The sequence below is a fragment of the Bubalus bubalis genome, chromosome 12 (assembly GCF_019923935.1).
Source record: "Bubalus bubalis isolate 160015118507 breed Murrah chromosome 12, NDDB_SH_1, whole genome shotgun sequence".
Taxonomy (NCBI): Eukaryota; Metazoa; Chordata; class Mammalia; order Artiodactyla; family Bovidae; genus Bubalus; species Bubalus bubalis.
The window spans coordinates 37059362-37085192 of NC_059168.1; the positions used below are offsets into that span (position 1 = coordinate 37059362).

At 40.5% G+C, this 25831-nt stretch overlaps 1 protein-coding gene across 9 annotated transcripts in view; it reads left to right on the forward strand.

Annotated features, from left to right (window-relative positions):
- Positions 1 to 25831, forward strand: part of EML6 (EMAP like 6) — a 288870-nt gene that overhangs the window by 134763 nt on the left and 128276 nt on the right. For 8 of the 9 annotated variants that reach the window (XM_044925915.2, XM_025261030.3, XM_044925913.2 and 5 more), the window contains exons 8-11: positions 14746 to 14947; positions 17630 to 17767; positions 18825 to 19081; positions 24381 to 24593. In XM_044925915.2, the coding sequence (XP_044781850.1) occupies positions 14746 to 14947; positions 17630 to 17767; positions 18825 to 19081; positions 24381 to 24593 (810 nt within the window). The remainder of the gene's footprint in view (positions 1 to 14745; positions 14948 to 17629; positions 17768 to 18824; positions 19082 to 24380; positions 24594 to 25831) is intronic. The other variant, XM_044925914.2, reaches the window with a different exon arrangement.

The following is a 25831-nucleotide window of genomic DNA, read 5'->3' on the forward strand; positions in this document are numbered from 1 at the left end:
AGCAGCAGCAGCAGCAGGGCTGTAACTCAAGTCTCACACCAAACTCAACAAAAGTTCACTTTGAGTCTGATCATTTTTAAAACAAATTTGTGATCTGGGTAACATAATGAAGCTTAAGTGACTTATAGTGGTAGCAAGAAAAACCAAAAATAAGTATTAATACATGGCAATCAAAATGAATCACATCTATGGTAATAAAATACTTGGAGTTAATGGTTATAAATGAGTATGTCTAAAGGAGTACAGTAATTATTCACACAGTATAAGATGCATCATTCATTTATCCAGTCATTAAGCATTTATTAGACATCTACTAAGTGTCAGATACATGCCTAGAACTGGTTAGGCTCTTCTAAAAAGTCTGCCTCGGGCATTTTATTGGAGTTTTTGGTGTGTTTATTTTAACTCTCAACACATATTAATTGAATTGTTGCTGTGTCTAATGAACTCCGAGTCTGGCGATGTCTTGCGTTAGGTCAAGCAGCATTCCCTCAGCCTTGAGCAAGAGAAGGAGCCTGAAGTCTCGAGGATCTGAGACGCCCCTTCCCTTCTCATTGTCTCTGCTGCTCACGCCATCTTGCACGCAGGCTATTGCAGTTGCTTTGTAACTTGTGTTCCTGCTTCAGCCATTATTCTTAGAACAGCAGCTGGAGGGAATTGTTCAACATTTACATGAGCCAGATCACATTTCCTCAAAACCCTGCCGCAATTCCCATTTTCCTCAGAAAAAGAGTCCACATCCCTAGGATGGCCTACCAACCCATCCCCCTCCCATTCCTCTCCCTCTGCTCTGCCTTCTTCTCAGGCTGCTCCTGTTACTAACCCCATCTCTAGGCTCCCAGGCTGCTCCCTCTGCCTGTGGCACTCTCCCTAGGAATCTGCATGATCACCACCCTTCTTAAAGCCTCACTCAACTGAAGCTGCCCTGATGCCCTTATTTAAAATCACTAGTACAGCCACTATGGAGAACAGTGTGGAGATTCTTTAAAAAACTGGAAATAGAACTGTCTTATGACCCAGCAATCCCACTGCTGGGCATACACACTGAGGAAACCAGAAGGGAAAGAGACACGTGTACCCCAGTGTTCATCACAGCACTGTTTATAATAGGACATGGAAGCAACCTAGATGTCTATCAGCAGATGAATGGATAAGAAAGCTGTGGTACATATACACAATGGAGTATTACTCAAGCATTAAAAAGAATACAGTTGAATCGGTTCTAATTAGGTGGATGAAACTGGAGCCTGTTATACAGAGTGAAGTAAGCCAGAAAGAAAAACACCAATACAGTATACTAACGCATATATGTGGAATTTAGAAAGATGGTAAAGATAACCCTGTATGCAAGACAGCAAAAGAGACACAGATGTATAGAACAGTCTTTTGGACTCTGTGGGAGAGGGCGAGGGTGGGATGATTTGGGAGAATGGCATTGAAACATGTATAATACATGAAATGAATTGCCAGTCCAGGTTCGATGCACGATGCTGGATGCTTGGGGCTGGTGCACTGGGACAACCCAGAGGGATGGTACAGGGAGGGAGGTGGGAGAGGGGTTCAGGATGGAGAACACGTGTACACCCGTGGCAGATTCATGTTGATGTATGGCAAAACCAATACAATATTGTAAAGTAATTAACCTCCAATTAAAATAAATAAATTTATATTAAAAAATAAAACCAAAACCAACTAAAAATAAATAAATAAAAATAAAATAAAATCACAAGCCACTCTACCTCCAGGACCCCGGCACTCCTGATCCTGTCCTCCTACATCTTCTTTTCACCTTGTAACAAGCCATATAACTTACCTGTTTGTTATGTGTATGGCTGTTTGTTTCTACAAGGGCAGGAGCCTCTTTGTTTACTGATGCCTCCCAAGCTCTGAGAACAGTGCCTGGCCCAGGCCGGTACCCTGAAAACAGACAAATAAATGAAGAGTATGTTGTGGGCCTGGAGCACAGAATGACAGGTGACGAGGCTGCAGAGGGAGGAACAGATAACTGTTGTGTTCAAGCTTGGCCCCCACAGACCAGCAGTAGGAGGTCATAGAAAGGCTTAAGGGAGTGAGTGTCATGGTCAGGGCTACACCTGCTCTGGAGCAGGAGGTGGGGCAGGATTAGAGGTGGGAGCCTAGGTAACTCTTCCACACGACCTATTCTGAATACCATTCTTCTTCTTCAGAGTACTTTGAGAATCATTCAGTCCAGTGGTTCTCAACCATGGTGTTTTTATCTCCCGGAAGACATTTGGCATTGTCTGGAGACATTTTTGGTTGTCACCTGGGAGGGTGCTACTGGCATTCCCGAATACAGGACACTGGTAAACATCCTACAATGACCACTAGTGATGATAGACGCCTCGACTAAGAATTTTTCGGCCCCAGATGTTAACAGTGGCATGACTGAGAAACCCTGGTATAGAAGGTTCAAAGGACCGATTCTCAGATCTGAGAACAGCCTTGTTGATGTTAGAGACAAAGCAGGTATCTTCTGGGATTCTCCTGGTCCCTTGGGTGCTTGATTGCACACTTCCACTGCCATCAACTCCATCACCTCTCTCCTGCCTGCTCGCCTTTATCCTTTGGGGTGTGCCTGTTACGTCGCTGTTGTTCTGAGGAAGCGGAGGCCCTGGAGAGGAGCGTGTGAGAGCTGAGGGTGGTTAGGTGTGCCACCACGGGCACATATGCTGTTGTTTGTTCAGACTCCAGATGGAATGAGGTGTCAGACAAACAAAGGCTGACTGTCTGGTTCGTTCTAGTAGTAATTCCCCTCTAAACACTCCAAGTGAGCCAGGCTCCTTGAAAAACCAGCCTGGGTATTCCTTCCCTGGAGTGGAGGCAGCTTAACAAGTGTTTCTGTCTTCTGGGGTTCCATTAGGCTGTGTGATCCTTCAGAATTCCTGAGGCTGTGGGATTTGGGATCCTGTGAAGTGGATTTTGAAATAGCCAAGGATTTAGTAAAGAATATCTGCTGGAAGTTCTCAGACAGAGAGCCCTTGTAAACAGGAGCAGCAGGCTGTGGACACTTCATGTCACAGACTCATGGCGCTTTGTGGGTTTTTTTAACTTTTTATTTTGTATTGAGGTACAGCTGATTAACAATGTTTTGATAGTTTCAGGTGAACAGTGAAGGAACTCAGTCATTCATATCCATGTATCCATTCTCCCCCATCCCTCCTCCCATCCAGGCTGCCACTTAACATTGAGCAGAGTTCCATGTGCTATACTGTAGGTCCTTGTTGGTTATCCATTTAAAATATAGCAGTGTGTACATGTCTATATCAAACTCCCTAACTGTCCCTTCCTCTCAGCAAGCATAAGTTTGTTCTCTACGTCTGTGAGCCTCTTTCTGTTTTGTAAGTAACTTCATTTGTATCATTTTCTTTTGAGATTCCACATATATGTCATACTATATTTATCCTTCTCCATCTGACTCACTTCACTCAGTATGACGATCTCTAGGTCTATATGTTGCTGCAAATGGATTTATTTCATTCTTTTTAATGGCTGAGTAATATTCCATTGTATAAATGTACCACATCTTTCTTCTTTATCTATTCTTCTGTCGACGGACAGTTATGTTGCTTCCGTGTCTTGATTATTGTAAACAGTGCTACAATGAACATTAGAGTGCATGTATCCTTTCAGATCATGTTTTTCTCCAGATATATGCCCAGGGGTGGGATTGCAGGGTAATATGGTAGCTATGTTTTTAGCTTTTTAAGGAATTTCCATACTGTTCTCCATAGTGACCATACCAATTTACATTCCCACAAACAGTGTAGGAGGGTTCCCTTCTCTCCACACCCTCTCCTGTATTTATTGTTTGTGGATTTTTTGATGATAACCAATCTGGATGGTGTGAGGTGATATCTCGTAGTTTTGATTTGTAGTTTTTTCATAACTAGTGAGGTTGAACATCTTTTCATGTGCCTCTTGGCAATCTGTATGTCTTTTTGGAGAAATGTCTGTTTTGGTCTTCTGCCTGTTTGTCAATTTGTTTATTTTGATGCTTTTAAGTGTTATGAGCTGTTTGTAAACTTTGGAGACTTATCCCTTGTCAGTCACATCATTTGCAAATATTTTCTCCCAGTCTATGGTTTGTCTTTTTGTTTTATTGTTTCCTTTGTTATTTAAAAGCTGAATTTAAATAGGTCCCATTTCTGTGTTTTTGTTTTTATTTCCATTATTCTGGGAGATGGATCAAAAAAGACATTGCTGCGATTTACGTTGGTATTCTGCATGGTGCTTTGTTTTAAACACACTGCATGTAGCATCCCATTTTTCCTCCAATAGCCCTGGAGGGGTCTCCTGGCAGGGCTGGCTCCTGGAGCATGAGATCTGCCTCGTTGCACAGGGCTCCATGCTCTGAAAAGTCCTACACTCGGTTTAGTGGTTGCTGTCACCATCTTGAAATTCTTCGTTATATTTAAGAATTTAAGTGTTAGTCACTCATTCATGTCTGACTCTTTTGCGACCCCAGGGACTGTAGCTCACCAGGCTCCTCTGTCCATGGGCTATTCCAGGCAAGAATACTGGAGTGGGTAGCCATTCCCTTCTCCAGGGGATCTTCCCTGGGGATCAAACCCACATCTCTCCTGCCTCCTGCATTGGCAGGCAGGCTCTTTACCACTAGTGCCACCTGGGAATGTGTATGGAAAAAACCTGAAACAGCCAAAGTAATTTTAAGAAAGAAAGAGCTGGAGGAATCAGGCTCTCTGACTTTAGACTCTACTACAAAGCTACAGTAATCAAAACAGCATGGTATTGGCACAAAAACAGAAACATACCTCAATGGAAAAGGACAGAAAGCCCAGCAATAAACCCACACACCAATAATCAAGCTCCATCTTCCCTTGAGTATAATAATCTGTCTCCTGCTCACCCTTATATTGCCTTTTACCTGGGGCACTCCTTAGTATTGCACCTTTTACAAGTAGAAGGCCATCACCCTGTCTTGTTTGACCTTTGGTACCATGTCCTGGGGGTGCATCTACCGAGAAGGGAAATACCCTTTAGGAGAAGGGAGTTTACCCCAGATTTGCATGGCCTGCAGCCTCATCTTCTCTCCATCACCTGCTCATTCTGGAACTTGGGGCAAATATTGTAAACTTTCTGTGCTATGGTTTCCTCGTGTATTCAACAGATATTTACTGTCCCCACCTAGGGCCCAGTGCTGTCCAAGAGCTGCCTCTTGAATCGCCGTAAGCCTTTTCAGGCACATGTGCAAAGCTCTGGGTGCAGGGCTGGGAGTGTCTGGGAGAACCATTCCTGCCCATTTATAAGACTGGCTTGTTTGACTCAGAAAAGATTTCTCAAAGTTGCACTTATTTTTGGCCATCTTCTCATCAGGCCTTCTGCTTTCTAATCTACTACGGTAGTTTTCCAATATCTGGCTGAAGAACCACTGTATTAGAATTGGCCCAGAAATCTGAATTTTCAACAGGCTGGCTAAAGGCTGAGAACACACACTAGCTTGGAACAGCTTGGTAGTGACTGGTTCTTAACAAGTGGTTCTCAGCCCTGGGGAGCTAAAAATAAGTATGCCCTGATCCACTCCAGACCAAATGAGAGAAATTTCTGGGTAGCATAGAGGCATCCATGTTTTAAAAACATTTTCCATGTAGGTTCTGATGAACAGTAAGGTTTGGAGCAACTGTTCTTGGTTTTTACCATATATCAGGCCTCAATGCACCAGGTTTAAGAGCACCGATAAGTACCACCCCTTCATGGATTGCAGCCTTCTCATGGTGAAGGGGCTTGCATAACTCATTGGAGCTAGTAACCATTCCATGCATGGCCACCAAAGATGGACAGGTCTTAGTAAAGAGTTCTGACACACCATGGTCCATTGGAGGAGGAAACGGCAACCCATTTCAGTATTCTTGCCACGAGAATGAACAACATGTAAAGGCAAAACGATATGATACCAGAAGATGAACCTTCTAGGTAGGAAGGTGTCCAATATGCTACTGGGATGAGATGGTTAGATAGCATCATCGAATCCGTGGACATGAATTTGAGCAAACTCCAGGAGATAGTGGAGGACAGAGGAGCCTGGCGTGCTGCAGTCCTGGGGTCGCAAAGGGTTGGACACAACTTAGTGACTGAACAACAACAATAAGGACCAACTCCCTTCCTCTCCCCACTGCCAGTCTTCCCTTCTTGGGCCAAATAATTGAGGGAAAAAGCACTTTATTCCCCAAATAGTTTTCTTTGTGTGTCAGATACAGCCATTCCTTCTGAGAGTCAGCAGGGCTAACATATCAAAATGATAACAAACAACATAACAAATATGTTATAACACAGGGTTGTAACTAACAGACTCAGGGAGGACACAGCAGCAACTTCACAGCTCCTGGTGCTGACCCCGGCCTGGGGACAGAATCTGACCACACGCATAGGAAGCTGTTCTCCGTGTGAATCTAATAAAAACCTGCTGGTTGAAATCACAACAACAATAACATACTTATTGATACTGAGTGCCAGACATTGGGTCAAGTGTTTGACTATATGCTTGCCCTGAATCTTCATAACAGTGCTGTGATGTGTGAGTGCTAATATTCTCTCCAGTTTACAGGTGGGGCAACCAAAGATTTGAAAGATTAAACACTTGCCTTGTCACAGATCTGGGCTATAAATCCAGTCCGTGTACTTAACTGTTCAATGAACTAGTGAAAAATAAGCCATGTCCTTTAGGTCTGTGTTGATATTCATGATACTCATGGATTACATCTCCCCATGCCCGGGTTTCAGGACCGTCACAGAGAGGATTGAAAGTGGACTGTTTTCCGCTTCCTGGTCTGAATATAAAATCTGGGCAAAGAGCTGGTGTGAATTCGATCTTCTCCTTAGAGTTTTTCTGTTGAAGTGGGTGGTTGCTCTATACTGCCATCTGCTGGCTGTCTGAACCAAGTACAGGCCAGAGCCCCGTATTTCTCATAGTGGAGCTAGTGGCAGAGGAGGTCACTGAATTCAAAATGTGCACCCCTCACCAAAACGCCTTCCTCTGAAACATACACTTTTTCATAAGAAAAGAGAATTTCTATGGTTTAAAATAATTAGGATGGTTTTCCCTGGCTCTCTTTTCAATCTTGGTGAATTTCTGACCGTATTCCAAATAATGCCTAATATTTGTCTGACTCCCAGAGCAGAAGATAGGGAAAGACAGCTTAATTCCTTCCCAGGGCAGTGGTCACCTCGGCCAGCCTAGCTTGGAAATTGTGCTTAGGTTATTGTTCTCTGCATTTGTGTCAGAGAAGCTAAAACTAAGCCTGGATGGATGGGAGAAGGGACCTACATATCAGAACCTTGTTAGGAACCTGCCTCTCCACAGTGTGCCCATTAAAGCCAGTCTGACCTGCACAACAGCAGTTAGGTTCAGAAATGAAGAAAACAGGGCGCTATTAGGAAACTTGAAGACAGCTCTCTACCCACTGAGGTGTCCTTAGGAAGCAATTCCCATTTTAAATAGTTCCCTTGGAAGTGAGAGCGGCTTAGCATCTTGTCTGTCTCTGTATGTAGACCCCTGGGATCGACTTGTCTGATGTGACAGAATTGAGTTTGTCGGTTTGAAGAACTGAGTTTTTGTGGAGAGCCTGAGTTGGTCTCTAGAGAAAATGTTCACAGCTCACTAGATTCATGTTGTAAACAATGAAAATGAAATGACTCCTCCCCTGGTTCTCTCTGCTTCTCCCCTGCCCCTACTTATAGTCCGGAACAATCCATATCAGTTTAACTTCATTGCTTTTGCTGCATGTGAAAGCTCCTTCCTTATGCTAGTTGGTTCAGTGGAAGCCTTTTGTCAAATGAAATCTGCTATAAAACACAGCCTGTGAGTTACTAAGGGAAAAGCAGGGGTGGGATCCTTAGACTCTACCTCTCGTCTCTCATTTCCCTGTGGTTTCCTTGCCAGGTCCCTTGAGGCTCTTCTAAGGATCCAAGAGCTCCCTGGGCAGAGTCTGAATATACAGCTGGGTGCTGCATAGCTTGACTGCCTCGTCAGTCTAGTCTGGGGTGGAAGGTTCTTCTTTGTTCTAAACCTCTTAAAGACAAAGCAAATATTTTTTAAATGTTAACGTATCAATTCCATGTGATAGGTTATTTGTTATAGTATTCTTGAACATTCTGAATGTGTTCCCCAAACAGGAAGTTAAAAAATAGTGGGGGTGGTGGCAGAAAAATGTTTGTACACTGATGGTTCTTTGGGAGAAATTTTGTGTTCAAACCATTTAGTTCAAGGCCATGGGGAGAACTCACCTGTTCATGCTTGTGGTGGAGCTGTGGGCGCCATGTCCGCTTGGAAAGGTAAGTCTTTAGGACAGTCAGTGGAATCATAAAGGGATTCTGGTTTGAATATTTCTGTAACAGTTAAAATACATAACCTATTGCTGAGATATATATGTGTATATATATATAATGTGTGTGTGTGTGTATGTAACATTTTTATTGAGATACAATTGAATTATAACCTTAGTTTCAGGTATATAAAATGTTTATATATAAACATTGAGGTTTATGTGAGATAAAGGTCACATAAACCTCAAGTTTAGTTAACATCACTACACATATTTATAAATTTTTTTCTTGTGATGAAAACGTTTAAAATCTATTCTCTTAGCTACTTTTAAATACACATTACAGTATTACTAAATGTACATGTACGTAATGCTGTACATCACACCCCCAGGACTTACCTACTTTATAACTGGAAGTCTGTGCCTTTTGATTCAGTTCAGTTCAGTTCAGTTCAGTTGCTCAGTTGTGTCCGACTCTTTGCGACCCCATGAATCGCAGCACGCCAGGCCTCCCTGTCCATCACAAACTCCCGGAGTTCACTGAGACTCACGTCCATTTAGTCAGTGATGCTATCCAGCCATCTCATCCTCCTGCCACCAATCCCTCCCAGCATCAGAGTCTTTTCCAATGAGTCAACTCTTCGCATGAGGTAGCCAAAGTACTGGAGTTTCAGCTTTAGCATCATTCCTTCCAAAGAAATCCCAGGGCTGATCTCCTTCAGAATGGAATGGTTGGATCTCCTTGCAGTCCAAGGGGACTCTCAAGAGTCTTCTCCAACACCACAGTTCAAAAGCATCAATTCTTCGGCGCTCAGCTTTCTTCACAGTCCAACTCTCACATCCATACATGACCACAGGAAAAACCATAGCCTTGACTAGACGGACCTTTGTTGGCAAAGTAATGTCTCTGCTTTTGAATATGCTATCTAGGTTGGTCATAACTTTCCTTCCAAGGAGTAAGTGTCTTTTAATTTCATGGCTGCAGTCACCGTCTGCAGTGATTTTAGAGCCCCCAAAAATAAAGTCTGACACTGTTTCCACTGTTTGCCCATCTATTTCCCATGAAGTGAGGGGACCAGATGCCCTGATCTTCGTTTTCTGAATGTTGAGTTTTAAGCCAACTTTTTCACTCTACTCTTTCACCTTCATCAAGAGGCTTTTTAGTTCTTCTTCACTTTCTGCCATAAGGGTGGTGTCATATGCATATCTGAGGTTATTGATATTTCTCCTGGCAATCTTGATTCCAGCTTGTGCTTCCTACAGCCCAGCGTTTCTCATGATGTACTCTGCATATAAGTTAAATAAGCAGGGTGACAATATACAGCCTTGACGTACTCCTTTTCCTATTTGGAACCAGTCTGTTGTTCCGTGTCCAGTTCTAACTGTTGCTTCCTGACCTGCATACAGATTTCTCAAGAGGCAGGTCAGGTGGTCTGGTATTCCCATCTCTTTCAGAATTTTCCACAATTTATTGTGATCCACACAGTCAAAGGCTTTGGCATAGTCAATAAAGCAGAAATAGATGTTTTTCTGGAACTCTCTTGCTTTTTCCATGATCCAGCGGATGTTGGCAATTTAATCTCTGGTTCCTCTGCCTTTTCTAAAACCAGCTTGAACATCAGGAAGTTCACAGTTCACGTATTACTGAAGCCTGGCTTGGAGAATTTTGAGCATTACTTTACTAGCGTGTGAGAGGAGTGCAATTGTGTGGTAGTTTGAGCATTCTTTGGCATTGCCTTTCTTTGGGATTGGAATGAAAACTGACCTTTTCTAGTCCTGTGGCCATGCTGAGTTTTCCAAATTTGCTGGCATATTGAGTGCAGCACTTTCACAGCATCATCTTTCAGGATTTGAAATAGCTCAACTGGAATTCCATCACCTCCACTAGCTTTGTTCGTAGTGATGCTTTCTAAGGCCCACTTGACTTCGTATTCCAGGATATCTGGCTCTAGGTGAGGGATCACAGCATCGTGATTATCTGGGTCATGAAAATCTTTTTTGTATAGTTCTCTTGTGTATTCTTGCCACCTCTTCTTAATATCTTCTGCTTCTGTTAGGTCCATACCATTTCTGTCCTTTATTGAGCCCATCTTTGCATGAAATGTTCCCTTGGTATCTCTAATTTTCTTGAAGAGATCTCTAGTCTTTCCCATTTTGTTGTTTTCCTCTATTTCTTTGCATTGATCCTTTTGATTACCTTCACTCATTTTGCCTACTGTCCACTTCAGTCTCTGGCAATCACCAATCTGTTCTGTGTATCTGTGAGATTTGGGGGTTTTGTTATTTCTTTTTTAGGTTCCACATATATTCCCATAATATTTATCTTTCTCTATCTGACGTATTTCACATATCATTATGCCCTCGGAAGTCACCCAGGTTGTCCCAAATGGCAAGAATTTTGTGTGTGTGGCTGAATAATACTCTATTTTCTGTGTGTATATTACATTTTATCGGTCGGCTGGTGAAGAATTAGGTTGTTTCCATGCTGTGGCTGTGGTGAGTCATGTTGCAATGAACATGCGTGTACAGATACGTTTTACAGTTAGTGGTTTTGTTCCCTTCAGATAACATTCAGAAGTGAAATTGCTGGATCCTCTGGTAGTTCTATTTTTAATTTTTGAGGCATCTCCATGCTGTTACCCACAGTGGCTGTGCCAGTTTACATTCCCATAGTACACAAGGGCCACCTTTTTTCCCCACTCTTGCCAGCATTTGTTATTTCTCATCTTTAGAAAAAAAAAACAGCCATCATAATAAGTGTTAGATGATATCTCATTGTGGTTTTGAGTTGCATTTCTCTGACTAGGGATGTGGAATACCTTTTCGAGTACCTGTTATCTGCATATCTTCTTTGGAAAACTGTCTATTCAGGTCCATTTTTTAATCAGATTGGGGTTTTTGCTATTGAGTTGTATGAGTTCTTTATATATTTTGAATATTAGCTCCTTATCAGATGTATGATTTGCAAGTATTTTCTCCCATTGGGTAGGTTGCCTGGCCATTTTGTTGATTGTTTCCTTTGCTGTGAGCAAGCTTTCTTAGTTGATGTGTTCCCACTTGTTTATTTTTACTTTTGTTGCCTTTCCTTTTGGTGTCAGAGCCACAAAGTCATCACCAAGACTGATGTCAAGGAGCTTACTGCCTATGTTTTCTTCTAGGAGTTTTAGGGTTTCAGGTCTTAAGTTCAAGTCTTTAATCCATTTAGAGTTTATTTTTGTATGTTTTTTTTACACGTGGCTGTCTAGTTTTTCCAACACCATTTGTGGAAGAGGTTGTCCTTTCCCTGTTGTGTATTCTTGTCTATATTATTTTAATTGATTTTGGCGTGTAGATACCTGCTTACAAATGTCTGGCTCCTCCTTAGAATGCAAACTCCATAAGGGCATGAGCCTGGCTTGTTCACTGTTCAAGCTTTAGTCTTGGGCATGTAATAGGTGCTCAATAAATATTTTTGTATGTAAACTAATGACTATATCCCTCCTCTGAAATGTTCTCATTGAGGATGGGGAGGTTGTCTTTTATTTCTTGGTATCTCCAAAGACTCAAGAAATGTTTATGATTTTAATATCTTATTCCTTTAACAATTCTTACTGAGTATCTACCACTATACTAGGTGTGGAGGACACAAAGGTATATAAAACTGAGAAAACTCTTGTCTTCACAGATATTAGTAAGGGGGGGCAATAAATATAATAAGTAAACTATCTGATTTTTTTGCTGATGTTAGAATGTAATTAATATCTCTCTTCCTGTTTCTCAAGGACGAAGTCTTATATCTCTCCTGTAATAAAATTATAGATGATGCAAAGCCTGCTAGGGAGATGACAAATTCACCCCCTCCTCCTGGAGGCAATAGGAATATGTTAATAAAAGCATGGGGAGGAGATACAGACAAGAAAGGGACAGGAGCAAAAGGATTTTTTTCTCAGCTGAGCCTCCTGCCTATCAGCCTGCCATCTTATCCTGACTGTTTTCCCTACACATCTGTCCTTTCCAACCTTGAAAGCCTGCGTGGTGTTTGCAGTGGAGGATTTTGAGTGATTGACCCTGAAACTAGCCGTTGCCAAGGTATCGCTACTTACTACTCACAGCAGGAATAATAAATCTGCCTGCGTGCTGTCTCCTTCCATTTCAAGATACATAGCAATGAATTCAGAGCAGGGGGTAAAGAGAGTTATCTCATGTAAGGATAACCTTATCCCTTGTATACCTGTGGCGGATTCATTTTGATATTTGGCAAAACTAATACAATTATGTAAAGTTTAAAAATAAAATAAAATTAAAAAAAAGTTCTATTTTGTAGATAAATTCATTATCTCATTAGATCCTTTTAAGATCATGATGAGTTAAGATGAGGATTTCAGTTAGGGTGTCCAGACACCACCAACTAACTAACTCTTCTATCGTCCCAACATTTGTCTTGAAATTTTTTTTAACAGATTGTACTTTTTGGAGCAATTTTAGGTTCACAGCGAAATTGAGTGGAAGGTACAGATATTTCTCATATACTTCTGCTGTCCTACACACGCAGCCTCCCCACCAACGTGGCCCACCAGAATGGTGCATTGGTTGCAGTGGATGGACCTACATTGATATATCATCGCCCAAAGCGTATAGTTCACGTTAGGGTTCACTCTTGGTGTTGTATTAATATATTCTTTGAGTTTGGACATGTATAACATGTACCATTATAGATCCTACAGACTTTCACAACCCTAAGAATCCTCTGTGTGTCTGCCTATTCATTCCCCTGTCTTAGACCTTTTCATTCTGTAATAAAGTAATTATAATTTTATTGAATAAAATTTTTTGATAGAATAATTTAATAGGTCTTTCAACATACGAAAGCTGCTTTCTTGGTTAATAAATATTTCAAAAAATGTAAATTTAATTATTTTTAGAGCCTACTTTACTTCCAGAATGGTCCTGATTTGGATGATAAATTACATGGTCTCCATAATTATAGTCTACATTTATGGTCCTCAGAGAGAAGGGGAGTCTCCCTGGGATGTCTGGCCAATCAGTATAGAGCAGGACTGAAGTCCAGGTATTCTGACTTCTGTTAGTTTTTGCAACAAAGACAGCCTACTGGAGAGGCAGCTCAGATCTTAAAGGTTATCACATCCTTAAGTAGTTTGAAGTAGTTGTGAAAGTGGGATGGCTTATGTACTTCTAATTCAGACGTGAGAAAATTCACTGTGTAAGTAAATAAATAATGTACCTTGTAAGGAACAGAACAGACCACAAGAAATCCACGTAATCAAAACTCAGGCAGGCAAGTTGAGATTCTACTTAGAGAGGATGGAATGATATGAGGGAGAAGGTTGGATTTAAAAGGAGTACTGCACTTTTAGAGAAGTTCCCATAAATTGTTAAGTCAGTGAAGAATAACATCTTCAAATGTTTGATGGTATTCTGAGACTGAAATTGGAGTTTCATTTGCATATTTCTGGGACACGGTGCATCTGTTTATCCAGCAGAATGAGACTAGGTTCTGATCAAATACATACTATACTTGCCTAATATGATAATTAACTGTTCTGTAGTATCACCCACGTATAATTATCTTACAATACTAGCATCCTAAAGATTGAAGTGCTTATTAACTTTTCCATAGCAAGTCAGAAGGAAATTATTTTAAAGGAGGTTAAGTTTTCATTAAGACCAATTCCTGCTCTTATATTCACTTTAATGTCATATTTAATATAGACTTTGCTGTATCTTCCCAACCCAGGGATCAAACCCAGGTATCCCGTATTACAGCGGATTCTTTACCAACTGAGCCACAAGGGAAGCCCAAGAATACTGGAGTGGGTAGCCTATTCCTTCTCTAGCGGATCTTCCCGACCCAGTTCTCCAGATCTGCTGGAGATGGGATAGTCTGGGTTGGGAAGATCCGCTGGAGAAGGGATAGTCTGGTTGGGAAGATCCACTGGCGAAGGGATAGGCTATCCACTCCAGTGTTCTTGGGCTTCCCTTGTGGCTCAGCTGGTAAAGAATCCTCTTGCAATGCAGCAGACCTGGGTTTGGTCTCTGGGTTGGGAAGATCCCCTGGAGAAGGGAAAGGCTACCCACTCCAGTATTCTGGCCTGGAGAATTCCATGGACTGTGTAGTCCATGGGGCCGCAGAGAGTCAGACATGACTGAGCACTTTGACTCACTCACTTCACTTGTGCTGTAAAACCACATAGTTAGCCTAAGTCAGACAGGAAAGAGCAATCTTTCCTTTACAAAACAGATTACAAGGGGTGTGGTGGGGGGCCAGCACACGGAAGGCAATGGTCAGTAATGCAGAGTGCTGTGTGGGTTGGTTGTCCACCCCCAGGCATTGTTTGGCTATGTTACCTTAGAGGCTCTCCTGCTGACGAGGTTTTAACTTCAGGTGTTTTATTTGTGAATGGTGTGGAAGGATGCTTTTACTTTACTCATGTATTTTCTTTGTCAGGCCTCTCTATCCGGAGTGTGTGCTGGAAAGCAGACCGCCTCCTAGCAGGGACCCAGGACAGCGAGATATTTGAAGTAATTGTGCGAGAACGGGACAAACCGATGCTGATCCTGCAGGGTCACTGTGAGGGGGAGCTCTGGGCTCTGGCCCTGCACCCCAAGAAGCCACTGGCCGTGACGGGCAGTGACGACCGCTCGGTCAGGTGAGGCCCCAGCAGGGTTGTGGTAACCTCACACAGCTCCCTGGGATGACAGATTGATTTTAAGAGAAGGATAACCCCCAGTGTAGAACCTCACAGTTTCCAAACAGAATGCTGAGACATTTTGCTTAACAACAGTTGGCTTCTTGATCTCTTTTTGTTGCTATCTTTCTTGGGCCCCATATAAAATCAAGAAAATGTTCTTAGAAGTGAAAATGCACTCCCGCTGGTTAGATTGGCCTCCAGGTCTCTTTCAGTTGAAGATGTGAGCTGAGTTCACTCACCTGTATAAAGTCATATTTCCCCCTCATATCTTCTGTCCTGCTGGGGGCAGCTTAGCAGTTTCACAGCTTACTCACTTTTTATCAGTTTAGTTGGAGATTAGAGATCTCAAATAGAACTGAAGTTCTGATTTTCCAAAGTCGTCTTTAGCATGAGAGTCATTAATTCTTTCTTTGTAAATTCTCATGTGGAATTTTGAGCAATGTCCTCAAATCAAGGGAAAGTGCTGGTTCCTAAGAAAATGTGCCCATTTTATTAGGGTCTCAGGGGTTCTTACTATGGATCACTTGTTTGAGAGCTCGACAGTAATAAAATGAGCAGAATGACTATGCTTCCACTGTTCTTGTGACTGTTGAGAGACTGAACATATGATTTGAAAGTGTGAGATGAAAGCTGTTACACTGAATCCAGCGTTTTTGTATTTACTACTGAACTTTAAATGCGCTCAACAATAAGCAGGCCAGAAAGAGTCCGTGACAGTGAGAGGAAGAGACGATTGATCAATTCATCGATGGATTACTGCTTCTAAGTTTGAATAGCTAAACAGGAGGACTGGACACGAGACCTAAGGTCATTACTCTCCCTCCCCACCCTTATTCTGTATTTTTGTGAATCCAGTCAAGATGCAGTCAGTATACTCATTAGCATAAATCCAAAAATAAATCCATTTTTTAGTTTGCACCCAACACTAAAGTCTCATCAATCTAAAAATCAGTGAAAACAATTACAGCTATCTCTACATGTGCTGCTGCTGCTGCTAAGTCGCTTCAGTCGTGTCTGACTCTGTGCGACCCCATAGACGGAAGCCCACCAGGGCCCGCCGTCTCTGGGATTCTCCAGGCAAGAACACTGGAGTGGGTTGCCATTTCCTTCTCCAAGTGCTATAAATGTTTATTTGGCTTCTCACTTGTCTTTACTTACTGCCTTCCTCTCTTCCTTTCCCTTCTGTTACTCTGAGCCAAACCAATGCCACCAAGTTATTCAAACATCCAAGAAACTCAATTCATACCCATCCAGATAGAAAGGATTTCAAGAAAGTTTTTAGCTTTTGTATTTTAACAACTATGTTGAATCTTAGAATTGCAAAGAGCCCTTACTGCCAGAATTTGTATTACTCCCTTTAACCATTAATTTGGCTAAGATATTAAATGGAATTTGACACTCCGAGTATTGAAATTTAGCAAGAGTATAAGTCATAACTCTTTGAGAAAGGTTAGCTTAGTGACTTTAGAAGGATAGTGCAGTTTACTGAGGTGTGGTGGTTTCTTCATGCGAATAGAGCAAAGCTTACATTGCTTAAAATAGTACACGGCTAAAAACAGCATGAAACTATGAATAATGGAAAAGGTATTGAAAGCATACCCTGAGTTTTAAGCTGAATAGCTCAGGCTGCCTCAGGGATAGGCAGACTCCACTGGGCAGCCCTACATGGCAAGACAGGTGCCCCGTCCCTCCTGATGGCAGGATGCACTTAGGAAAACTACACCACATTTGACTTACTCCTGTCTCTTTATCACAAGAGCTTAGATTCTAGCCACCCCCGCCCCCGCCACAGATATTGTTGTTTGCATAATAAGAGAAGACTGTCTTTAAAGTGGTAACAGGAAAAGGTCACATACCACAACTGCAAGTCATATAGAAACTGTTATTCGAATCCTCAGATATTTAGTTCATGGTCTTTCATTCTGAAGTGCTTGGCTTAGGTGTTCTAAGAGCTGCCCTTACAAGTGACTTCTGTTTCTCCAGCAGTCGTCCGCTCATCAGCCAGGGGGCCCGGTGAAGTATTCCCTCTCCCCTGACCAAGAGGGGCCCTGTCAGTAGTGGGGCGCCAGGCATTTTTGAGGAGTTTCGGCATATGACTGTGTACAGCCAACTTGGAATCCTCCTAGGCAGGGGTACCATTTATTCTTCTCCATCTCAGATACTTTTTCTTGCTCAGGAGAGCAACAAACATAATATGCGTTTTAGTCTATATTTACATAACACAGTTTCTAGAAGAAAACCCGTATTTAAAAAGCAACTAATAATAACAGCATCTAGTAGTACCTCTTATCCTGTAAGTGTTATTAACACCCATTGGTATAATTCAGGAACAGTTTTTAATCTCCAAAGAGAAAAGTATAATTTTGTATGAAGTAGTATGTAAAATTTCCTTATTTTTCAACCTCAAAATCTTTGAAAATATCTCATGTTTTATTTCTTGCTGGATATCTCAAATGGAGAAAATCACCCAAAGATAGACCAAACACCTTTGCAGCTTCCCAGACATGCCGAGAGGGAGGAGACTGGTGTGATGTTACTGCATCCTTTTTTGTTACTATCACCGTGATGAACAGGCCTTTGGCCTTGGGCTGGCTGATGACTATAAGAAAGTGTTTTGTTTTGACTTTGAACTGCACTTAGGCTGTGGAGCCTGGCTGACCATGCCTTGATTGCCCGCTGTAACATGGAGGAAGCAGTTCGCAGCGTTGCTTTCAGCCCTGATGGATCTCAGTTGGCCCTGGGCATGAAGGACGGATCTTTCATTGTTCTCCGAGTCAGGCACGTACTACTGGTATTGAAAATGACATTAGAGATATGCTTCTGTTAAAATTAATTCTCCAGGTCAGAACATTTGCCAGGACTTTAGGAAAAAATGCGTTTGCTGCTTTGAATAGGTAGATTCGCAATCCCCTATCTGTAATTGCCAGATCCAAACACTGAAAATCTTAACTTATTTGGTAACTTATTTGGCAGCACAGCCTGACCCAGTGAACTGATGTGAAATTGTTTACAGTCTGTCAGTCTCCTTTTTTTTTTTAAGTGTAATTTTTTTCTCAATATATGTATTTTGTTGAAGTATAGTTGACTTACAATGTCTCAGGTGCACAGCAAGGTGATTCAGTTATACACATATCTATTAATCTCTTAGTAGGAATAATCACGTATCATGTGATTTGCTGCAAGAATATTAATGTGTTCAAAAGGGGTTGCTGCCCTAGCTCCTAAGGGGCTATTGCATAATATATGTGAACCTTTGCAAAATGCAGTGAGTGATCAACTCCCAAACTCGTCTGGTCCTAAGGGTTTTAGGTAAGAGATTATGGGCTTTTAATGAGACGAGAAAAAGGAAGAAAAAGGAAAGCCGCCTCTAATAGCACCAGAGTTTTAGAGGTGAGCTGGAATAAAAGATTTTTCCCCCCATAATCACTAATAAAATGGAACATTTCCTATTTATTAACATCTGATATTATTTATACTATACAGAAATTATGACCCACTCTTGTATTTCCTTCAAATAACCTTGGTTATTCTTTGGGATTACACACTTTGTGATTATAGAAAGGAAACAAAGCTATAAATTAGATACTGTATCTCACATAACAAATTCTACATAGCTTTAAAAATGCTGTTGACATGGTTTATTACACTAAATTCTCATTACCAGCTACACATAACTCATTACCAAATGGGTGAGTAGCCTTTTCTTTCTTTGCTTAGTGATGTATGAGAAGATGGCTAATTACCAAATTTTCAGTGACACACAAACTTTAAAGCATGACTTGAGGTTCCTATCCCTAGATTTGCTATTTATCACTTTGCTTTTTTTTTCTTTCAGAGATATGACAGAAGTGGTTCATATCAAAGATCGAAAAGAAGTCATTCATGAAATGAAATTTTCTCCAGATGGTTCTTATCTGGCAGTGGGATCCAATGATGGCCCGGTAGACGTCTACGCTGTTGCCCAGAGGTATAAGAAAATTGGAGAATGCAACAAGTCTCTCAGTTTCATCACACACATTGACTGGTCTTTGGATAGTAAATACTTGCAAACTAATGATGGTGCTGGAGAACGGCTATTCTACAAAATGCCATGTAAGTCACAAGGGCATTAAATGTATATGCGAAACATAGCTCTGAACCATGGCAGAAAGTGTGTGAGGATATTCTTAGGACCTGAGGGCAAGGAGTATTTTCTCAAACAAGACCCTCAGATCACAAACTCTCAAAGAAAAGATTCATAAACTGAAGCACATTAAAGTAAAAAAATTATTCCACAACAAAAGAGACCATGAATAAAATGAAAAGACAGTGCATAGGTTGGGCATAAAGACTTGGACTTATAATGGACAAAGGCTATTCAGTTGACCTTTGAATAATATGGGTTTGAACTGCGTGGGTCTACTTCTGTAGATTTTTTTTAGTAGTAAATACTAGAGTACTACATACTAAGAGGTTGGTTGAATCCATAGATGTGGAACCAGGAATGCAGATGGTCAGTGCAGATGTGGAACCAGGAATGCAGATGGTCTGAGTTGTACATGGATTTTTGACTCCCCAGAGTTGTTCAAGAGTCAACTGTATACCTAGAATATGTAAAGAATGCCTACAGATAAGGAAAAAGAAAAATTGCTAGGAAAATACAAAAAAAACCCTGAAAATTTGAGGAATACAATCCTAAACTACTGTGATTACTTTAGTCTGTCTTTGTGTCCTTAATAATTGGAAGCCTTTATTATGTGACTACTTGGTGAAAAGTGCTAATTGGGATTCAAAAAACACATATTTTATTTGTAACCCCCACTATAACTTCTATAAGAAATTCATCTTATTTACATAATACTCATTTAGTAACAGTTTATAATAATAAAACATCATAAATACAAATTTATGTATTTCAGTTCAGTTGCTCAGTCGTGTCCAACTCTTTGTGACCCCATGAACTGCAGCACGCCAGGCCTCCCTGTCCATCACAAACTCCCAGAGTCCACCCAAACCCATGTCCATTGAGTTGGTGATGCCATCCAACCATCTCATCCTGTGTCGTCCCCTTCTCCTCCTGCCCTCAATCTTTCCCAGCATCAGGGTCTTTTCAAATGAGTCAGCACTTCACATCAGGTGGCCAAAGTATTGGAGTTTCAGCTTTAACATCAGTCCTTCCAATGGACACCCAGGACTGATCTCCTTTAGAATGGACTGGTTGGATCTCCTTGCAGTCCAAGGGACTCTCAAGAGTCTTCTTCAACACGACAGTTCAAAAGCATCAATTCTTTGGCACTCAGCTGTCTTCACAGTCCAACTCTCACATCCATACATGACCACTGGAAAAACCATAGCTTTGACTAGATGGACCTTTGTTGACAAAGTAATATCTCTGCTTTTGAATATGCTATCTAGGTTGGTCATAACTTTCCTTCCAAGGAATAAGCGTCTTTTAACTTCATGGCTGCAATCACCATCTGCAGTGATTTTGGAGCCCAGAAAAATAAAATCAGCCACTGTTTCCACTGTTTCCCCATCTATTTCCCATGAAGTGATGGGACCTCATGCCATGATCTTCGTTTTCTGAATGTTGAGCTTAATAAGCCAGGTTTTTCACTCTCCTCTTTCACTTTCATCAAGAGGCTTTTTAGTTCCTCTTCACTTTCTGCCGTAAGGGTGGTGTCATCTGCATATCTGAGGTTATTGATATTTCTTCCGGCAATCTTGATTCCAGCCTGTGCTTCCTCCAGCCCAGCGTTTCTCATGATGTACTCTGCATATAAGTTAAATAAGCAAGGTGACAATATACAGCCTTGACATACTCCTTTTCCTATTTGCAACCAGTCGTTGTTCCATGTCCAGTTCTAACTTTGCTTCCTGACCTGCATACAGGTTTCTCAAGAGGCAGGTCAGGTGGTCTGGTATTCCCATTTCTTTCAGAATTTTCCATAGTTTATTGTGATCCACACAGTCAAAGGCTTTGGCATAGTCAATAAAGCAGAAATAGATGTTTTTTCTGGAACTCTCTTGCCTTCTCGATGATCCAGTGGATGTCGGCAATTTGATCTCTGGTTCCTCTGCCTTTTCTAAAACCAGCTTGAACATTTGGAAGTTCTCGGTTCACGTATTGCTGAAGCCTGGCTTGGAGAATTTTGAGCATCAATTTACTAGCGTGTGATATGAGTGCAATTGTGTGGTAGTTTGAGCATTCTTTGGCATTGCCTTTCTTTGGGATTGGAATGAAAACTGACCTTTTCCAGTCCTGTGGCCATGCTGAGTTTTCCAAATTTGCTGGCATATTGAGTGCAGCACTTTCACAGCATCATCTTTCAGGATTTGAAATAGCTCAACTGGAATTCCATCACCTCCACTAGTTTTGTTCGTAGTGATGCTTCCTAAGGCCCACTTGACTTCACATTCCAGGATGTCTGGCTCTAGGTGAGTGAGCACACCATCGTGATTATCTGGGTCCTGAAGATCTTTTTTGTACAGTTCTTCTGTGTATTCTTGCCACCTCTTCAATTTTTGAATAATGATTTTTTGTAATGTAAGATTAAAAATTTAATGTTTAACATAATTTTTTCATAAATTTTTATTGAAAAATCAATTTTACCATGAAATAAGGTATAACATGGGCTTCCCACGTGGCACTAGTGGTAAAGAACCCACCTGCCAATGCATGAAATGTGAGAGGTATTGGTTGAGAAGATCCCCTGGAGAAGAGCCTGGCAACCCACTCCAGTATACTTGCCTGGAGAATCCCATGGACAGAGAAGCCTGGCGGCCTACAATCCAGCGGGTCGCAAAGAATCAGACATGACTGAAGCACACACATGCATCATGCAAGGTGTAATATAATAAAATGCCAACTTTTTTCATTTAAATTTATTTATTTTAATTGGAAATTCATCAGTTTACCATTACTGGGTGCATATTTCTTTGTGTTTGCTTTCTTTGCTTGTCTGTATTTAATATATATTTTCCTATGTGAAAAAAGATGGAACACACATTTGTCATTTGCAATAAACAAATAAACCCTGCTCAGTGAAAATATCATAATTTTCTTTCTCATCCTCCTATTGAGTGTTTGGGCGTATTTCTAGTTTCTTTGCTGATACCCACAGTAAAACTCCAAATATCTTTGTAGAGGTGGGATTTTCTCTTCCATGTTACTTCCTTGGATTGTGTTCTTTAAGCAGGGACACTGGATCAAGAATATATTCAAACTATCAGCTCTGATTCTATGGTCTTAAAAATGGATATAATACTATGCTAGAGTCCAGAATTGCCAGTCTGACAATGCACCAGTAATGTGCAAGAGCATTTATTCCCATAGATTGTTTCATTGAAAATGTTTGTTACTGTTGAGGGGAAAGTATGAGTTAATACACTTAATTGTCTTGATTTTGAATTTTTAAATAGTGTATCACTAAGCATTTTTCCCAGCATTCCTTTTCTGTGGACGTCCTCCTTTGTGTGCTCCCAGAGGACATCCCTTGCTAGCTGCTGGTAGAAACTGGGTATTGTGCCCTGTACTTAAAAATATAGCAAGCAAAATTGTCAGGAGTCTTTTCCCCAACCAATTATACTTCATCAAAATTTGGTAGATTTTTATCATGTAGCACTTTAAACAGCAAAGTCTGTTCATTAAATAATTGAAGCTGATTTTTTAAAAAAATGACTTCTCTGGCTCCTGGAATTATGAAAAGTAGGAGTTCAGAATAAACTTTTTAAAAACCAGAAAAAGTTGGTAACTGTGATAATATATAATTTAATAATAGTCATTTCTTCAGTAACACAAAGCATAATATCATCTGTATCCAAATAATTAAGGTCGAGTAAATATCAGTTCAATTCAGTTGCTCAGTTGTGTCTGACTCTTTGTGACCCCATGGACTACAGCACACCAGGCTTCCCTGTCCATCACCAACTCCTGGAGCTTACTCAAACTCATGTCCATTGAGTCAGTAATGCCATCCAACCATCTCATCCTCTGTTATCCCCTTCTCTTCCTGCCTTCAATCTTTCCCAGCATCAGGGTCTTTCCCAATGAGTCAGTTCTTTGCATCAGGTGGCCAAAGTATTGGAGTTTCAGCATCAGTCCTTCCAATGAACATTCAGGACTGATTTCCTTTAGAATGGACTTATTGGATCACCTTGCTGTCCAAGGGACTCTCAAGAGTCTTCTCCAACACCACAGTTCAAAAGCATCAATTCTTCTGTGCTCAGCTTTCCTTATAGTCCAAATCTCATATCCATACATGACTACTGGAAAAACCATAGCTTTGACTAGACAGACATTTGTTGGCAAAGTGACGTCTCTGCTTTTTAATATGCTGTCTAGGTTGGTCATAGCTTTTCTTCCAAGGAGCAAGCAAGTCTTTTAATTTCATGGCTGCAGTCATCATCTGCTATGATTTTGGAGCCCCCCAAAATAAAGTCCGTCACTGTTTCCATTGTTTCCCCATCTATTTGCCATGAAGTGATGGGACTGGATGCCATGATCTTAGTTTTCTGAATGTTGAGCTTTAAGCCAAGTTTTTCACTTTCCTCTTTCAGTTTCATCAAGAGGCTCTTTAGTTCTTCTTCACTTTCTGCCATAAGTATAGTATCATCTGCATATCTGAGATTATTGATATTTTTCCTGGCAATCTTGATTTCAGTTTGTGCTTCATCCAGTCCAGCATTTCTAATGACGTACTCTGCATATAAGTTAAATAAGCCGGGTGACAGTATACAACCTTGACGTACTCCTTTTCCTATTTGGAACCAGTCTGTTGTTCCATGTCCATTTCTAACTGTTGCTTCTTGATCTGCATACAGATTTATCAGGAAGCGGGTCAGGTGGTCTGGTATTCCCATCTGTTTAAGAATTTAGTTTGTTGTGATCCACACAGTTCAAAGTTCTAGCATAGTCAATAAAGCAGAAGTAGATGTTTTTCTGGAACTCTCTTGCTTTTTCCATGATCCAACGGATGTTGACAATTTGAACTCTGGTTCCTCTGCCTTTTCTAAATCTAGCTTGAACATCTGAAAGTTCACAGTTCACGTATTGCTGAAGCCTGGCTTGGAGAATTTTGAGCATTACTTTGCTAGCATGTGAGATGAGTGCAATTGTGCGGTAGTTTGAGCATTCTTTGGCATTGCCTTTCTTTGGTAGTTTGAGACATTAGATTTAAGTACAATGATCATTTCGTTTCTCATATCTTGAGTTTTGAGCATGTGCTTTCTTTAAACCCTGCTGGGGGAAAAAATCACCAGTTGGGGAAAGAGATTATAATTTATAGTTTCCTTAGTTTATAAACATTTTAAAACAAAGGTTTTAGACTTCTTTGAGAAAAATGAATAAGTAAATTCAACATGATTTTTATTTACATGTAGCATTATATTGAAGTATATTGATTATTTTCAGCTGGGAAGTCTTTAACGAGTAAAGAAGAAATCAAAGGGATTCCCTGGGCCTCCTGGACATGTGTGAAAGGCCCAGAAGTGAGTGGAATTTGGCCAAAATACACTGATGTCACTGACATCAACTCAGTGGATGCAAATTACAACAGTTCAGTGTTGGTGTCTGGAGATGATTTTGGACTGGTTAAATTGTTTAAATTTCCTTGTCTCAAAAAAGGTAAGGCCAAAAGAAATGCTTCATTGAATGAAGATTTAATCTAGGATATATATATATATATATATAGTGTAATTAAGGCTTATTTTCTTGATGTCCATTAGTGCAGACTATTCATTTTATCTTTATATATATATATTTACTCTTTAATACTTTTTAGTAAAGTTTGATATCTTCTGCTTTTGACATTCTGAAATATATGTGGTTTTGCAAATTTAAGTCAGCATTTGTTAACAGAGACACTACTCAACATTTTGTGATCCATAAACCTCACGTTTCACATTTTAAACAAGTTATATTCTATTTTATTTTTATCTATGTACATATAATAATTTAAATTATATGTTACATTAAAATATTGTAATTAAAATTCATTTATGCATTATACCTAATTATGCTTATACATAGGAAGCAAAGCTACTCCTTATAGACATATTTAAAATAAAATCTGAAAGTGATTGTTCTGGTGATAATACACTTTGTGGACTGCTTCTCATAGCACTAATTTTGCACACCAGACTAACATAACTGGTGAAATTTTTATAGAATTATAGCTGATTTACAGTGTATTAATTTATACTGTACAGAAAAGTGATTCTGTTTTATATATATAGATACGTATATCTATATATACATATAGGTAAATATACATTCTTTTTAAAATTGTTTCCCGTTATGGTTTATCAGTGGAATATTGAATATAGTTCCCTGTCCTATACAGTAGGACCTTGTTGTTTATCCATTCTATCTATCTATTATAGTTTACATCTGCTAATCCCAAACTCCCAATATGTTCCTTCCCCAACTCCCCTCCCACTTGGCAACCACAAGTCTGTTCTTTATGTCTAGGAGTCTACTTCTGTTTGGTAGATAAGTTCATTTGTGTCATATTTTAGATTCTGTATATAAGTGATATCACATGGTCTTTTTCTGTTTCTGACTTAACCCCACTTAGTTTGGTCATCTCTAGATCCATCCATGTTGCTGCAAATGGCATTATTTCATTCTTTTTATGGCTGAGTAGTATTCCATTGTGTACATTACCCATCTTCTGTATCCATTCATCTGTTGATGGGCATTTAGATTGTTTCCATGTCTTGGTTTTTGTGAATAGTGTTACTATGAACATTGGGGTGCATGTATCTTTTTGAATTGTAGTTTTGTCTGAATATATGTCCAGGAGTGGGATTGCAGGATCATACGGTAGTTCTGTCTTTAGTTTTTGGAGGAACCTTCATAAC